The sequence below is a fragment of the Lampetra planeri genome, chromosome 27 (genome assembly GCF_965212315.1).
Source record: "Lampetra planeri chromosome 27, kcLamPlan1.2.h2, whole genome shotgun sequence".
Lineage (NCBI taxonomy): Eukaryota > Metazoa > Chordata > Hyperoartia > Petromyzontiformes > Petromyzontidae > Lampetra > Lampetra planeri.
This window is the reverse complement of record NC_136133.1, coordinates 834,905-852,571: the sequence shown is the minus strand read 5'-3', so window position 1 is coordinate 852,571 and position 17,667 is coordinate 834,905. Positions and strand designations below refer to the sequence as shown.

General features: G+C 46.1%; 1 protein-coding gene across 1 annotated transcript in view; it reads left to right on the top strand.

Annotated features, from left to right (window-relative positions):
* LOC144727888 (uncharacterized) overlaps window positions 1–14,939 on the top strand; it is a 66,655-nt gene extending 51,716 nt beyond the window's left edge. The window contains exons 50-69 of the mRNA XM_078607025.1: window positions 1,003–1,020; window positions 1,209–1,328; window positions 1,931–1,945; window positions 2,701–2,718; window positions 2,907–3,026; window positions 3,398–3,412; window positions 4,409–4,423; window positions 4,929–4,946; window positions 5,128–5,244; window positions 5,629–5,652; window positions 6,152–6,172; window positions 6,363–6,482; window positions 6,821–6,934; window positions 9,048–9,235; window positions 9,655–9,788; window positions 10,711–10,837; window positions 11,027–11,136; window positions 11,828–11,924; window positions 12,983–13,157; window positions 13,702–14,939. Coding sequence (XP_078463151.1) covers window positions 1,003–1,020; window positions 1,209–1,328; window positions 1,931–1,945; window positions 2,701–2,718; window positions 2,907–3,026; window positions 3,398–3,412; window positions 4,409–4,423; window positions 4,929–4,946; window positions 5,128–5,244; window positions 5,629–5,652; window positions 6,152–6,172; window positions 6,363–6,482; window positions 6,821–6,934; window positions 9,048–9,235; window positions 9,655–9,788; window positions 10,711–10,837; window positions 11,027–11,136; window positions 11,828–11,924; window positions 12,983–13,157; window positions 13,702–13,850 — 1,715 coding nt within the window. The 3' untranslated portion in view covers window positions 13,851–14,939. The remainder of the gene's footprint in view (window positions 1–1,002; window positions 1,021–1,208; window positions 1,329–1,930; window positions 1,946–2,700; window positions 2,719–2,906; window positions 3,027–3,397; window positions 3,413–4,408; window positions 4,424–4,928; window positions 4,947–5,127; window positions 5,245–5,628; window positions 5,653–6,151; window positions 6,173–6,362; window positions 6,483–6,820; window positions 6,935–9,047; window positions 9,236–9,654; window positions 9,789–10,710; window positions 10,838–11,026; window positions 11,137–11,827; window positions 11,925–12,982; window positions 13,158–13,701) is intronic.
* The last annotated feature ends 2,728 nt before the right edge of the window (window positions 14,940–17,667 follow it).

The window sequence follows — 17,667 nt, the reverse complement described above, 5'->3', positions numbered from 1 at the left end:
CGAAAGTGTCATCCACATACCTCTTCCACAGGGAAGGACGCAGGGTGGATGTCTGGATGGCGTCTGATTCAAACTTTTCCATGAACATGTTGGCTATAACTGGTGACAAAGGGGAGCCCATAGGGGTACCCTCATTCTGTTTGTAGAAGGTGCCATTCCAGGTAAAATAGGTGTTGGTGAGGCAATGCCTAACCAGCGCAGGTGCATCAGAATTCAATCCATGTTGGACTAAGTCCTCAATTATTATTAGGGTGTCCGGTACTGGGACTTTGGTAAACAAAGATACTACATCAAAGCTGACGAGGATGTCATCTGGAGATAGTACCATGTCCTTAACCATAGAGACTAATTGGGTTGAGTTGAGTACTGCCGAAGAGGTCTTGCCTGTGAAAGGGAGCAGAGTATCTGTACCCTGTTCTGATGCACAAAGGGCAGCTTCTGCACGCATCCTGTAAATTAGTGGACTTCATTAACAATGGGTGCATCATTGTGTCATTACATGACCGTCGAAATAATGCCTACAGTAATTGTTAAACAATGCTAATTCTCATGGGAAAATTCATCAAAAGTGATATGAACCTAAACTAAACACTTTTCATGAAAGTAAAGTAGCAATTTTCCCTGTAAGACAGCATATATACATACATTGTTGTACTTAAAACTTTCGTGACTGCAGGAATTCATATTATTTGGTTATTTCGGTAAAGTCACGTAGATGGAAAAATAATAATAAAAAGTCAATAAAAATAAAACACTAATGTAGACTGTAGCCTGGTTCTAAAACGGAGTGAGTGTATTGGCAGTCTATAATATAGACTATAGCCTGGTTTTTAACCTTGGTTAGCGTAATGTCAGTCTATAATATAGACTGTAGCTTGGTTCTTAACCTTGGTGTGTGCCTGATTGGAACCCACTACAATGTCAATAGTGTATACTATTCATGTGGATCACGCTTTCTTTGTCTATTTGTCTCTTCCATGTGACCTTCATTGTCTGGAGCAGAGCCTCCGACCACTCCCAGTGAGTAACCGTTGTCTCACGCGTGTCTCACGGAGGTGGAAGTCTCTCTGTGTCTCTTACTCGATGGACAGAAGAGGAAGCTGTCTCATCACGATTGATTTTAACGAGAAGCGTGTGTTGGTGGAGTAGGAAGAAAATGGCCGTCAACCAATTTCCATGACGCAATGAGCGTGTGTGTGTCTCTGCAGGTGTGTGCCAGAACAACCCTTGTGGCAATTGGGGTACCTGTGTGGATCAGCCATACTACTACCCCTACTACCGGTGCTACTGCATCCCACCCTGGTCAGGCAGCAACTGCGAAAATTACGGTGAGGTCGCCATTGTAGTTAGCACTTGTTTGTGTGTGCATCTACATTAGTCTATATTGCACTGTACACACGTAATGTATGCAGACGATGGTGGTAACTGGCAGAGGTGTGGACTCGAGTCATGTGACTTGGACTCGAGTCAGACTCGAGTCATGAATTTGATGACTTGCGACTCGACTTGGACTTGCATAACAATGACTTTGTCCCACCTATGAGATGTGGACTCGAGTCATGTGACTTGGACTCGAGTCAGACTCGAGTCATGAATTTGATGACTTGCGACTCGACTTGGACTTGCATAACAATGACTTTGTCCCACCTCTGGTAACTGGACACATTGGTGCATCTTCCCAATGTCGTTCTAAAATGTTTAGAACAAATCTACTTGAGAAAACAATTGTGCTCATAAACATTCCCTCTTCTTCACCTCATTTTATTGTTCTATATTGTGCAAAACTAATTACTGTCCAAAAGCAGACTGCCTGAACTTATACATTATAATGCTTCACGTTTGCATACATATTTATACCCGAAAGCAACAATAACACATCTGTGTTTGTGTTTTGTCTCCATCATGTCTGGACCTTTATCATCTTCCGTAGTCACCACGACTACTGGTAAGTCCTTTTATCGGGATTGTGCATCACGTGATTACATGGAACAGATGATGTAGAGCTGTGTGGCATCAGCATAAGATTGATGCATGACATTAACAATGGAGATCATTTTAGCAAGAGGCAGCAGATATGTTGACAAGAGGGATTGTATTTAATGTTGTACCCTGTTCTGATGCACAAAGGGCAGCTTCTGCACGCATCCTGTAAATTAGTGGACTTCATTAACAATGGGTGCATCATTGTGTCATTACATGACCGTCGAAATAATGCCTACAGTAATTGTTAAACAATGCTAATTCTCATGCGAAAATTCATCAAAAGTGATATGAACCTAAACTAAACACTTTGCATAAAAGTAAAGTAGCAATTTTCCCTGTAATACAGCATATATACATACATTTTTGTACTTAAAACTTTCGTGACTGCAGGAATTCATATTATTTGGTTATTTCGGTAAAGTCACGTAGATGGAAAAATAATAATAAAAAGTGAATAAAAAGTAAAACACTAATGTAGACTGTAGCCTGGCTCTAAAACGGAGTGAGTGTATTGGCAGTCTATAATTTAGACTATAGCCTGGTTTTTAACCTTGGTTAGCGTAATGTCAGTTTATAATATAGACTGTAGCTTGGTTCTTAACCTTGGTGTGTGCCTGATTAGAACCCACTACAATGTCAATAGTGTATACTATTCATGTGGATCACGCTTTCCTTGTCTATTTGTCTCTTCCATGTGACCTTCATTGTCTGGAGCAGAGCCTCCGACCACTCCCAGTGAGTAACCGTTGTCTCACGCGTGTCTCACGGAGGTGGAAGTCTCTCTGTGTCTCTTACTCGATGGACAGAAGAGGAAGCTGTCTCATCACGATTGATTTTAACGAGAAGCGTGTGTTGGTGGAGTAGGAAGAAAATGGCCGTCAACCAATTTCCATGACGCAATGAGCGTGTGTGTGTCTCTGCAGGTGTGTGCCAGAACAACCCTTGTGGCAATTGGGGTACCTGTGTGGATCAGCCATACTACTACCCCTACTACCGGTGCTACTGCATCCCACCCTGGTCAGGCAGCAACTGCGAAAATTACGGTGAGGTCGCCATTGTAGTTAGCACTTGTTTGTGTGTGCATCTACATTAGTCTATATTGCACTGTACACACGTAATGTATGCAGACGATGGTGGTAACTGGACACATTGGTGCATCTTCCCAATGTCGTTCTAAAATGTTTAGAACAAATCTACTTGAGAAAACAATTGTGCTCATAAACATTCCCTCTTCTTCACCTCATTTTATTGTTCTATATTGTGCAAAACTAATTACTGTCCAAAAGCAGACTGCCTGAACTTATACATTATAATGCTTCACGTTTGCATACATATTTATACCCGAAAGCAACAATAACACATCTGTGTTTGTGTTTTGTCTCCATCATGTCTGGACCTTTATCATCTTCCGTAGTCTCCACGACTACTGGTAAGTCCTTTTATCGGGATTGTGCATCACGTGATTACATGGAACAGATGATGTAGAGCTGTGTGGCATCAGCATAAGATTGATGCATGACATTAACAATGGAGATCATTTTAGCAAGAGGCAGCAGATATGTTGACAAGAGGGATTGTATTTAATGTTGTACCCTGTTCTGATGCACAAAGGGCAGCTTCTGCACGCATCCTGTAAATTAGTGGACTTCATTAACAATGGGTGCATCATTGTGTCATTACATGACCGTCGAAATAATGCCTACAGTAATTGTTAAACAATGCTAATTCTCATGGGAAAATTCATCAAAAGTGATATGAACCTAAACTAAACACTTTGCATAAAAGTAAAGTAGCAATTTTCCCTGTAAGGCAGCATATATATGTATACATTTTTGTACTTAAAACTTTAGTGACTGCAGGAATTCATATAATTTGGTTATTTTGGTAAAGTCACGTAGATGGAAAAGTAATAATTAAAAGTGAATAAAAATAAAACACTAATGTAGACTGTAGCCTGGTTCTAAAACGGAGTGAGTGTATTGGCAGTCTATAATATAGACTATAGCCTGGTTTTTAACCTTGGTTAGCGTAATGTCAGTCTATAATATAGACTGTAGCTTGGTTCTTAACCTCGGTGAGTGTATTGCCAGTCTATGATGTAGACTGTAGCAATGGTTATTAAACTGAGTGACCATACTGGCAGTCTATAATGTAGACTGTAGCCTGGTTCTTAACTGGAATAACATAAAATAATAAAATAAAAATATTTTAACGTGGCAATTGGGGTACCTGTGTGGATCAGCCATACGACTACCCCTACTACCGGTGCTACTGCAGCCCACCCTGGTCAGGCAGCAACTGCGAATATTACGGTGAGGTCGCCATTGTAGTTTGCACTTGTTTGTGTGTGCATCTACATTTGTCTATACACATCTGTGTTTTTGTTTTGTCTCCATCATGGCTGGACCTTCATCATCTGCCGTAGTCACCACGACTACTGGTAAGTCCTTTATCGGCATTGTGCATCACGTGATTCCATCGAACAGATGATGTAGAGCTGTGAGGCATCAGCATAACATTGATGCATGACATTAACAATGGAGATTATTTTAGCAACAGGCAGCAGATATGTTGATGAGAGTGGTTGTAGTTAATGTTGGACCCTGCTCTGATGCACAATGGGCAGCTTCTGCACACATTCTGTAAATTATTGGACTTCATTATCAATGCGTCCATCATTGTGTGATCACAACATGGCTGTAGAAATGATACTAATACAGTAATTGATATACAAAGTTAATTCTCATGGGCAAATTCATCAAACGCGGTACCAACCTAAGCTAAACACTTTGTAGCACTTTTGCCTGTAAGAAAGCAAAAAAAATAATTGTTAAACAATTTGCTATGAGCTATGAGGGTCAATATCAATAGTGTATACTATTCATGTGGATCACGCTTTCTTTGTCTATTTGTCTCTTCCATGTGACCTTCATTGTCTGGAGCAGAGCCTCCGACCACTCCCAGTGAGTAACCGTTGTCTCACGCGTGTCTCACGGCAGTTGAAGTCTCCCCGTGTCTCCCTCACACGACGGACAAAAGAAAAAGCCGCCTCGTCACAGTTGTTTGGCAAAAGTGACCGATGGAGTCAGGGTGGATGCACGATTAAGTTTGTATGACAATGGCCGGGTGTGCGCGCCTCTGCAGGTGCGTGTCTATCATCCCCGTGCCTGAACGGTGGTATCTGTGAGGATCCGTGGTACTACTCCGACTACCTGTGCCACTGCAGCCCAGAATGGTCAGGCCGGAACTGTGAATATTACGGTGAGGGCGCGCCGTTTGTAGTTCCATTTGTTTGCGCGTGCACCCACATTTGTCTGTATCGCACTCGGCACACGCATGCAGAAAAGGATGGCGACTGGAAAAATGAGTGCATCTTCCCGATATCGTCGCAAAATCTTTCGAACAAATGTTCTTCGGAAAACAATTGTGGTCATAAACACGCGCCCACCCCTTGCATGTCCACTTCTTCAATGCACATGCTGCTGTCTAAAATCACGCAGCCCCGTCCGTTCGTAAGTTGTACCGTATTGCACCATGTTTTGGCACAGCAACAATGACTTACTTAAAAACTGAATATTAAATATGACTCGCCATTTGGCACACCTGTTTGTGTTTTATGCATGTCTGGGCCTTTGTCATCCGCAGTAGGCGGAATGACTACTACTACCGGTAAGTCCTCTCTCATCGGTGTTGCGTGCATCACGTTATTCCACTGAGCAGACTGGGCAGTGCGGTTGACAATGTAGAGCTGTGTGGCATCGGCATCAAATTTATCCTCGACATTAAAACGGGGCATGATTTAGCCAAGAAGCAGGAGATGTCTTGATAACAGTGGTTTTATATTTAATGTTGGCCGCTGCTCTGATGCACAATGGGCAGCTTCTGCACACATTCTGTACATTAGTGGACTTCATTAACAATCTGCACCAGGATTGCGGTGATACTACACATTTATAAAGTGAATTCTACTGGGCAAATGTATCATCTGTGGCATCAACCTAAATTAAAACACTATAATAGATGTGTAACATTTACTGTTCCCTGCAAGAAAGCATGTTTTTACAATTTCCAATGAGCTATGAGGGTCAATATCAAAAGTGTAAACAATTCATAAAGATCACTGTGACTTTGTCTATTTGTCTCTTTCATATCAACTTGTCTGGGGCAGAGCATCCTATCACCACTGCCGGTGAGTAGCCCTTGTCTCACGCGTACCTCACGGCCGTGGAAGTCTCCCTGCGTTTCTCTTACGCGATGGATAGAAGTGGAAGCTGTCTCATCGCGATTTATTTTGACGTGAAGCGTGTGTTGGTGGAGTAGGAAGAAAATGGCAGTCAACCAATTTCCTTGACGCAATGACCGTGTGTGTGTCTCTGCAGGGGTTTGCCAGTGCAATCCGTGCTACAATGGGGGTACCTGTGTGGATCAGCAATACTACTACCCCTACTACCGCTGCTACTGCATGTCAGGGACATCGGGTGCCAGATGTGAATATGCCGGTGAGGGTGACCTTTAACTTCCGGCACGGTTGTGTGCACGCTGCACATATTCAGATGCTTGTGTCTCTCCACTCAAGAAGCACAAAGTGGTAATTTTCTATGTTGGTGGCGTTTTGAGTGATGAAACTCTGCAGGACAACATTACATACATGGGCATGCAATACATTCATCGTGTGTGGGAAAACCTCAACTATTCGCACAGTTGATGGCAACAGGTGCCCCCTAAAGTAGTAAATAATGCATGTTTACAAGTGGGCAGGCGGGCGCGTGTACCCGTGGACGGGAAATGGCAGCGAACACAGGCGTGCGGCGACTCACGGCGGTGAATATTTCTGCAGCGGGGTGCTGGTTAAGACCATGCCACAACGGCGGGACGTGCGTGGATCTAGGGTTCCCCAACTATCAGTGCATCTGCAACTCGCGTTGGTCGGGCCTCGACTGTGAAAATCCCGGTAAGAGAGCCACTCTGCACCTCCGATTAGCACTTGGCTACATGCGGTGCGACAACATACGTACGTACATGTGCGTTTTGACAAATGTCGATTGCTCACGTGTATTTCTATCATAGTGTGTAAAATGGGTATCATGGATAAAAACTGACTACTTTTCATTTTACCAGCTAAGGCCCACCTAGCTGTTATAGTTCTTTTTCCCGAAGCGACCTGCCCATAACAAATGATAGCTCTACAAAGTGGCTTATCACGTGGAAATTGATAACAGCCTTATACACAAAACGCATGATGTTGATTCTTAATGTGGAGCGAAAAACTCTAGGATACGAAGAAAAATCCACGCGACCACAGGGAGAGACAGACAAGCAAACTCCAAATATACAAGCGCCTGGGTCAGGATCGAACCCACGACCTCTTGTATACCAGGCCAGGTAGTTAACATCTTGCCACGGTGGCGAGATGTTAGTGTCAAGAAACGCGAACGGTGGTGCTGTGTTAGAGCGTTGTTACGCGTTGTTACGCTCTAACACTGCTCACCCCGAGTTATAAATGCTCTGATACGTGCATTGGCTTTGTGCTGTTCGCCTGTTGGCGTTGTTCTCTGGTCTGACACTGATAGTGAGACTCGGCCATTAAGAAGGCTGTCTCTGGTGCAGAGCACGTGTTTTGTTTGCATGTTCACCACAAGTACGTGTGGTTAATGCAGTCTTGATTTCTTGCGAAATGAATCAATTTGGTGTTTGAACATCTTAACACCTGTTTTATTTCCAGAAAGGGTAAAACCTATTCTTATTTTTGAACAGAGATCAAGCTTGCGCACTATTCATCCGGCTGTGCCAAAGTGAGGGTTGTGAAAGTGTGGGGAACCAGAACCAATTCCAATATCATTCACCACTGATGGTAGCCATGGCCAGGAGTCGTTGCCATCGGCACTGTACATCACTGTGCTTCACACTGCAGTGCACTACATTTAGACCAAATAGTGCGTACGCAAAACACACGCGCTATTTTTTCCCATCAATAAATTACATAACATGTGACTGCAACTATATCAACAACAGCAGCAGCAGCAGCCAATCTTAAGACCGTGAGTTTACAACCCATCAGGGTCAATGCAGTAAACCCTTGTTAATTCGACACAGTTGGGGCTCTGGCCTTGCCGAATTATCCAATATTCCGAATTATGTACAATGGTACTCCCCACTGCTTCCTGCGCCCCAATAAAAACAAAATTTCAAATTTGTTTTCCAAACTCTTCACACACCATACGCATTGACACACAGCCTGCATCAATTTATCTAAAACTTTGGATTTGTCTCGCAGACTCAGGGATTTATGCATCGGTCCCGTTCTATTACTTCTTGATGTAGGTGTGGACGACATTCCTGAGTGGGTTGGCTTGCACAGAGTGCACATGAACAAGGTGAACGCTCACCACGCGCGTCGCCACAGGACCGAGCCGTTGTTTTGGTCGTGGCGCGCGGCGTCGCTTCACGTGCGTGCCGAAATTGGCCCATTCGGTACGGCAATTCGGCTCATGGCGAATTTCTAATACACCATATATATGCCGAAAGTGCAGCCGTACCAAATTATCCCCAATTACGAATCATCAAATCCCAAAATAACGAGGTTTACTGTATGTTGAGCATCCCGATGCGTAGATCACCACTTAGCTGGCACTGCGGTTCAACGGCAGCTGCCCTACGGATGGGCTTCTGGTGTCCACCTGAAACGTGGATCCCCATCGCCGGCTCAGAGACCACCGACGGACGAGCACCCCGCAGTGCTCGTCTGGTTACGTGAACACCAATTTGTTTACAAAAGGTTTATTTTTATTTGTATAGATTCGATCACGTTTAATGACACATTTATAATAGATCGCGTGAATATAAATGTGTTGTTAAACCGCCACCACCCATGTCAGGTGGTGGTGGGTTTAACGGCACATTTACTTATACGCGCTCTAACCCTCCCAAAAAAACCTTTATTATGGATATTATTGCTCGCCTGAGCCTGCTACTGCATGTTAAACTGACGGCTGGCACCGTAATAACAAATACGCCCCAAAAAACGTTACAATCTCGTGCACGCCTACACGTTCACCCGTTCACAGTTCGGGAAGTGGAGCTGATGAACTGCACGTCGCGCTACATGGAGCTGCAGATCCCGCTGAGCGAACTGAGCGAGCTCGGCCTCTCGCCGTCCGACGTCCACCTGGAGGACCCCTCGTGCCGTGGCTCCATCTCGGAGCAGTACCTGGTCCTGCACACCGACCTGCTCGGCTGTGGCTCCACGCTGGAGGTACGTGTGTTCGATACAACGTGTGACACTTTGTATCCGTGCAGTGCCCGTGTATTAGAGTATTCCCTCGTTTTTCCCGCATTTGCTCATCCGCGATTTTTGGCTGTCCACGAATCGCATTTTGAACTCTACACGACTGCATTGAGAGCGAGAAAGAGATATAAAGTGACGAGAGAGAACGCGATGTGAGAAAGTGATGAGATAAAGTGATGATGCGTATTGCCTCGCTGCAAAGCACCGTCATGTGGTTACCGCCACTTGGTGATGATTTGCGTTCCACGTACACTGCATGCAAGGCTTCAGAAGGGAACACGCTCTCAAAGCTGCGCTTTGTATGTATGTTGAACTTCTTTCGCTCCGTACGTAGCCAACCGTGCTAATCGGAGGCGCTCTGTCTCTCTCTGTCTATCTCTCCACAGACACACGACAACAACATCGTGTACTCGAACACGGCCTACGGCTTCGTGGCTGGAACCAGAGCCAAGAAGCTGCGCATCCCCATGCACTGTTACCTGGGTGCAGAGGGAAGGGTCATAGCGAGCTTCGCGCCCAGGTAATAACAGCAGCAGCAGCAGCAGCAGCCACTCACCAATATATCGAACGTCTCACTTTATATACGAGATAAATAACCGACAGGCCGAGCAGATTTTTTAAAATGTTTTAAATATATTTCAGAAGAGTCCTGGTAGGGAGCACAAACCGCGACGTAGCGGGTTGGGGAGTGGTGCAGAAATCCCTTGGACAGAAGTCCCAAATTCTCTCCTCCTGAGTTCACAGGCGGGGGTAGACTTGGCTCGCTGCTGCCCCACCGAGTGGGGACCGCGAGCGGGGTGTGTGTGTACTTTAATGTGGGCAGGGGAAGGTGAGGCAAGAACTTAAGAAAGGGAGTAGAAGGAGTGGGGAGAAGAAGGGGGGAGGGGAAGGCCGAGCAGATATTATTAGCGTCAATTGCAAATGCTAATGTGTTTGTCGGTGGCTACGATTCTTTGTCAACAAAATGCGACGCACGCAACGGAAGCTAACTGCGCACTTTGTTTTGTTATGGTGCGATTTCCAAAAATAATCGAGACCTTGGTGTGTTTTAAAAACATTCATTCACACCCCGATAGAACTGAAGTAGTCTCTAAGTTTCTCGTTTGAAAAATGGTACCATGTGACCCGTAACCTGAATCACACTTTAGATAAGTATGACAGCATTACGCGTGCAAGCGGACCGCAGCAGAAGAGATGGAACAATTGAGATAAGGTCACGTGGAGTGCCGGATGGCGAGGGTTGGCGAAGGCGTAGTGATGCACTCATCCAGCAGTATGTAGACAAAGACTGATGATGATGATGATAACAATAACAGCATTCCACATTTCTATGGAAACAGCCAGTTAGTGTGGTGCACATTTGCGGCAAAAGAGGTCTCCTTGTAAACAAGATATGGTCACTGATCCATGCGGGTGTCTGTGCGCCCCCCGTCTCGCTGCAGGGTGTACGACAAGTACAGCTCGGGCACCTTCGACCTGAGCATCGCGATCTACACCAGCCAGGCCTTCAGCCAGGCCGTCCGCGCGTACCCATTCGAGGTGGACCTCGGAGCCCCGATCTACGCAGAGGTTGGAGAGACGAGCTTGCGTTGTTGGATCGGTCGCGTGGCCCGGTGAAAGCCAAGGGCTCAACCGAAGTCGTCACAGCTACGTGAACGGCGTGCCGACTGTGCGCTTGGCTGACTCCCAAGTGGCCGGGTCACCCAATGACCACTTTCACTTCTACCCAACGACCACGCATTCCTCTTGTTTCACCAGGTGCTGCTCAACTCCTACGATAACGGCCTGCAGCTCCTGCTGGAGACGTGCAAGGCTTCCCCGAACCCCGGCGCCGCCGACAGCGAGTCCTACGTCATAATTCGAGATGGGTGAGAGAAGAAATAAAACGACTGCCACTTTTTCTGTGTGCATGTGACACCACCGTACTGTGTGCATCATGCACACAGACTCGAGAGAATCAAAATTGTGGCCATATTATTTTTAGACAGCAACAGACAACAGGGGACATCTTCTCATGGCTGATGTTGATGTAAGGTGGAGACAACTGCAACTTTACATTGAGGTGGTCGAGTCAGATGATTGCGTCAGGAGTAGCGGAGTGGCGTTTCATCGCCGTGACGATGCCTCCTTCATATTTGTGAATTGGACACTCAGACGTTATATATTCCATTGACCGTTCTGGGTGACCACAGTCGCACACAGCGGAGAGTTTTGCATTTCCCATGAGAGAACTGTACAACGGTCTCATTCTTGATAGGGGTCATCAGTGCAGCATAGCCATCACCATTTCCTGCTTTCTTGCACCTCAGGGGCTTTATTGATCACTTTGTGGCACAGATTGTCACTGCCTAAGGGTGACGATCAACCAATTCTAACGCTTCACACGGAGGCAATTTGGCAGGCTTGGAAAGCTCGGTGGACGACAGTCCTCCCATTGCTGTTTGGCTTAAGAAAGGGGTGGCAGGAAATCACACGTCAAAAAGGTGGATGTGTGTCATGCGTTGTGTTCGCGCCGAGCTCACGTGTGCTCATTGGCTCTTCTTTCGCTGGCGACGGCAGGTGCCAGGTGGATCCTTCCTACAGCACCTACTTCAGCGGCGACGAGAAGAGGCAGCACTTCAGCTTCCAGAGCGTGGAGTTCTTCAGCGGATCCCAGGTAAGCTCTTCCGAGGCCTCCCTTTAGCCGATTCAGGATCATTCCAATACACTCGGGGCTTCTGCGGAATGAGAACATGTTAAAAGCGCCCCGTATGATTTGATGTTGGTCTGCAGATGCATCTACACGCGTGCGTGGGATTTCCTAAACATTGTGAACATGAATGGGATGCTTGTGAAGTGCAGACTGACATTTTCCAGAATCTGTCACCGGAATATTGCAGAGTCGAATGAACTCTTCTTTCAATGAATTTTAGTCACGGTCACATTTATTTGTGTCGGGGTATGGGATCGTAAGTTCGTGATGCTATCCACCTCTCCTAAGTCTGTGGCTCATGTACCCTTAGCCTCTCTTGTCTTTCACCCTCTGTCCTTTACACCCCTTCTTATTTAACCACAACGTCTTATATCTCAGTAAGAATACCCCCTGCTTCGTGCAGGTTCATCAAGTCGTTGGGGTTCAATCATTCAGTCGGTGAAGTCGGAACCCAAAAGGCAAAAGGGCATGTACCGGAGGCCAGTCAGATATCAATCTCCCTAATGACTTCGGATGACTACGGCACAGGCCTGGTGATTTAAATATCTAACATATAACCCAGGAACACATACCTGTTCACCAATACGGTTGACCCGTATTCTTGTACAGGGAAATTGAGTTTCAGGTCCATGTGGCGTACAGTCGTCTATTGTTTGTGTCTCACCCTCGCGATGGGACTTTGTAGGATGAACGTTGAGATGTATAAGGGGGCACGGGGTGACCAACAAGGTTTGAATTGGTCTGTAATACGGAAGGCACTGATGAGGGGTTGACAGGTATGGGAACGTCTCAGTCATTTCCAGAGTGAAACCCTGCTGGGATATTATGTCGATTTCTCTTTTTAAACTTTTACACTCCTCAAAATAAATATTGACTGCGATATTAATTGAATTCGTGCAATGCATCTAATCGTGGAAGGGTTAGTCACCACATCGCGATATCCCACGCCAACATCTCCGTGTTGATGCCACCCAACATCTCCGTGTTGATACCATTCCACGTTCACCACTGTCCCTGGGCAGGTGTACCTGGAGTGCAACGTGCGCGTGTGCAACATCTCGGACGTGAGCTCGCGCTGCCGGCGAGGGTGCGTGCGGTCCAAGCGCTCCGTGCGTGACCTCGTCGGCCCGGAGAATCGCGCCGAGCACAAAGTGGACCTCTCCCAGGGCCCCGTGCTGCTCCGCAAGACGCGCCAGGGTGAGCTCCTCCTTACCGATCGGCTACCATCTGCGTAAATGTGTGTGTATGTTGAACTTCTTTCGTGCTGTACGTAGCCAACCGAGCATAGCTCCAGTGGCTTCCTAATATCGGAAGGAAGAGCGTTCCAGACGTCCGCAGAAGCGCATCTGAAAGCGCGCGATGCGGTGACCGCCTTTTTTCGATGGCTTTAGCCAAAAGTCGCTGCGAGGGTGACTGGAGTTCGTGTGATGGTTTATGCTCCTTGATGAGATTAGCAAGGTATTGTGGTTCATTTGTGGCAAGCACTTTGTGTGTAATGTTCGTATCCATTATATACCTGCCAATCAACCTGCTATGCTAGAACCAAACAAATAACATTTATAATTATTGATTTGAAGCTTTCGTGACTTTACCGAAAGAACCAAAGAACATATAGAATTGTCTGCTTTTTTTTTGGTCAGATACCAGGCATAGCCACCCTGTGCTACTTTGTGCTAATTACATTTAATAGCTTGGAAATGCAACGGATCGCTTGTGACCTTTTAACCTTTGGTCCCCGCAGTCTCCGGCTTGAGCAGTTCGGCGCTGGGGTTGGTGTACGCGCTGGCCGCTGCTCTGACCGTCGCTGCCGTCTGCGTGGCTGTGGTGAAACTCTACGGTATCCACTCCAGAGCCACTCAGTACGAACTCATCATACCGATCGATGACTGAGTGGGACATGCACGGATCCGGACAAAGAGTGGCTGCTCTCCGTTGGCCCATAGAGGGGCGTTCGTTTATTTTCATTCTCCAAACCTTACTCCAATATCAATGTTATAATCCCAATCTCGACCCGGGAGAATCTCGCCGAGTCTAGAACGTGTTTTCACAGGGAGGGTTTTAGACCAATGAGATCTTCATAAGTTGTGTTGCTCAGGGGAAACCAGGGTTCCTGATGAACGCACATGCATCCCGAGAAGAATATTCACACTCTACGCGGATCGCTTATCAAAAGCAGGGCTGTACTGCCCCCCGCCCCCGTGGATATCACTTTGGTGGGCTCTCAATTCAATATCCATGAGCCTCGTGGCTGTGTAATCAAGTTGAACTCTTAAGCCACTTAATCACGGTAGCGGGTTACATCTGATCAATAAACATCGATTTTCAATTAATTATCTACAGTGTACTTTTAGCTATAGGTGTCTACAGACGAGTAGAAGTGTAGTGGCAGTAAAAAAAAAACCTGACAGCCCTTCAGCACCCATCCATAACTGCATCAACCGTGGACGTTGCTTGTCCATATTTTACCATGCTAATGTTACCATGCTAATGTTACCATGCTAATGTTACCATGCTAATGTTACCATGCTAATGTTACCATGCTAATGTTACCGAGCTAATGTTACTGAGCTAATGTTACCATGCTAATGTTACCATGCTAATGTTACCATGCTAATGTTACCATGCTAATGTTACCATGCTAATGTTACCGAGCTAATGTTACCGAGCTAATGTTACCATGCTAATGTTACCATGCTAATGTTACTGAGCTAATGTTACCATGCTAATGTTACCATGCTAATGTTACCATGCTAATGTTACCATGCTAATGTTACCATGCTAATGTTACCATGCTAATGTTACCTACGGCCTAGAATTACATTCAGGTTGCTTGGCTCGGAGCTCAATTAGCCAACCACCCCACCACTGCTTGGCCCACACATGTGTCGATGCAGGTAAACGCATTATTGTTATCACCTGTAACTCTTGTATCACGATTCATATATTTTCGTGTGAAAATAAAATGATTTGAAAATAAAATGCGTTCCCATTGCGTCATTCATCTTCATTGTATATACTGTACATGTAAAATCAGTGATAACGTGAAATTACCACATTACAAGGCTTAAGAAGAAAACTGCGGATGGAAAATGAATCTGGCCCTACGCGCACCGTGACCTCAGCATGTGGCAAAGCGACGATGGGAGCCCGCACCCTCGAGCCGTGGCTGAACGGCACCACGCGCCTGGAACGCTCCTTTCCACCGCACCTCCGATTAGCACGGCGGGCTACGTACGGCGCGAATGAAGTTCAACGCACGTGCGTGGCACCGCCACCCCCCCACCCGCATCCGAGCCGTTACCGACACTCGCAAACCTAACTCACAATGCCTCGCTTTTTCTATAGATACACGCGTCGCTACATTTCATTCTTCGCTGGAACGCACTACATGCCACGTGCTTTATTTGTGTTCAAGTTGTTTGTTCAGTGCCCTGGTCACGGCTCGGCATGTTAAGGCGCGACAGAACTTGTTATTCTGTGCCCGTATTGGCACATGTGCCACTATTATATATATTTTATAAGATTGAGTTTCTTCCCCAACCCCCACAGGGAGACACCTTCCTTTAGGTTTAGGGAAATGAATGCCAGAATAAAAGTCTCTGTGCAGTGTGGGTTGTTTGCTGGCCACGTTGATTCAAGCAAAGCGCCACCAGTCCAGGCATCGCTTGTTCTGAAATTACGATGCACTCCCAAGGCCGTGGGGCCAATGGCTGGTGAACTTTTTTTCAAATTTTATATATTACGGAGGGATGGGGGCCATCCATAAATGACGTCACGCACCTAGGGGTCGGGGGGGTCAAACATTTGTGACGATGTGTGACGAGGGGGGGGGGGGTTTGAGAAATGTGACGTCACATCAAAATGCGCAACTTTAAATGAATATAGACAACACGTTCTACTTAATTAAATAGACTTTTTAATAAATGTTTTTTCCTACAACATCAGAGTGCAGCGCCACATTAAATACGCACTACAATGACACTAGTTTGCTACCTATTTTGCTACTTCATTCGTATTATTCTAATGTAAACATCTTACGCAGACGTAGACGGCGGTTTGTTCCTAGGCGACGTGTTTCGGAGCAGTGGCAGAGTGGGCTGCAGGTCACGCCGACAACTCCGCCAACCCGAGTTGAGTTCGTGGCGCGTGATGCGTGCGGACGGTCGAACTCATGTGGCACCAGTACGTGGCCAACCGTGCGAATCTGAACCAGTCCTGACCACCCCGACCGCTTTCACGAACCCGCTCAGGCGAGCACGCTGGCATGGGCAAGTCCTCCTCGCGCTGCAGTGCAGATTGACAAAGAGGGCGCACGCATTTGTTGCTAAAGCCGTGACGCTGCTTCCCGTTCTGCATTGCGCTGTCCAGCTGTACGCAAGCCAGTTTGATGTAGATAGGGCTGCCCTCTCTTCTTACTCGGCGATGCGGCAATGAATCTGATATGCCAGCCAGCCACGACTAGTCGAGTACAGAAAAGGGTCTGCAGCTGGCATGCTGTTCTTTGGAAACACCTCGTAAGCAGTATTTCTCATCAAGCCCCTGAATGCATGCCGATACGCTATTTATATCGCGATGGTGTCCATAACTGTATAGAGATCGTTCTGCTGATTTCATGGAGTGAACTGGATGCAACGCAATCAATATATTAGGGAACACATTTTTTATTTTTACGTGAATGCGATCGAGTGAACAGAACTTCGTGGCGCGAGTAGGAATAAGCGGTCGTCCAGCGCAGCGTCATCACACGAGGCAGTGGGATGCTGCTGGATGCTTCTAGATGCTACCCACGTGCCTCCGTCTTTGCTCAGCCTGCGTTACGCGTCTCACGCGTTATCGCGGACTGTGCTTTACCCTACATTATACGTCTCGATTTGCAATAATTCTAAAGCAACACATGAAAATCAACAATAGTATCACAAGTTATCATGTGCCAGTCATGTTGGTGTTTTCGAAACCTACTACCCCCAACCCCATAATTGTTGTTGTTGTTATTATAACGCAATTTTTCCATAGCGCGGTGTTCTTCAGGAACGCAACTATCGCGTTATAGGAGTACGAACCCTATATGCTGCCATATATTTAGCAGCAAACGGCACCTAAAGTGTCCAGCTAGATAGAGCTGTAACTATCAACTTTTGGGATAATTGATCAGTGCGTTAATTATTGATTCGATCAATTGAGCGATCTATTATCGTAAGAAACACGTGCATTGTCGTTCGCATAGACGACGAGGGGGGGGGATGACCACGCGTACACCTCAAACTTGCGTGGTTCAAGGCGGACGGGGTTTCGTGGATTTGAAGATGCCACGGGCATCAACATCGTCACTGTGCCACAACTGGTCGTACACTGGGTTGAGCTACCCACGATTTGGAAGGCAGATTGAAGGCGTCTTGCCATTTTTAGAACGAGTGCCAATTAATCAATTATTTTTTGTTTAAGATTAAAAAAAATAATCAATAACTTCGGCACTATGTAGCTGTCTGTACCTTCTGTGAGTTATAATGCTATTTGACACATACACAATCCGGCTTTACAGAGTGTGTGGATGCTGCATTTATAACACTTTTAATTCGTGAATACCCTATATTACTTCATGAAGATAAGTACACGTGTATGTTTACCAATATAAGTTGGTAGATGCGAGCTGTTTAGCCAAACTAAGCCATAACATTACCTTACAACTTGGTGATTTTATCCAAATGAA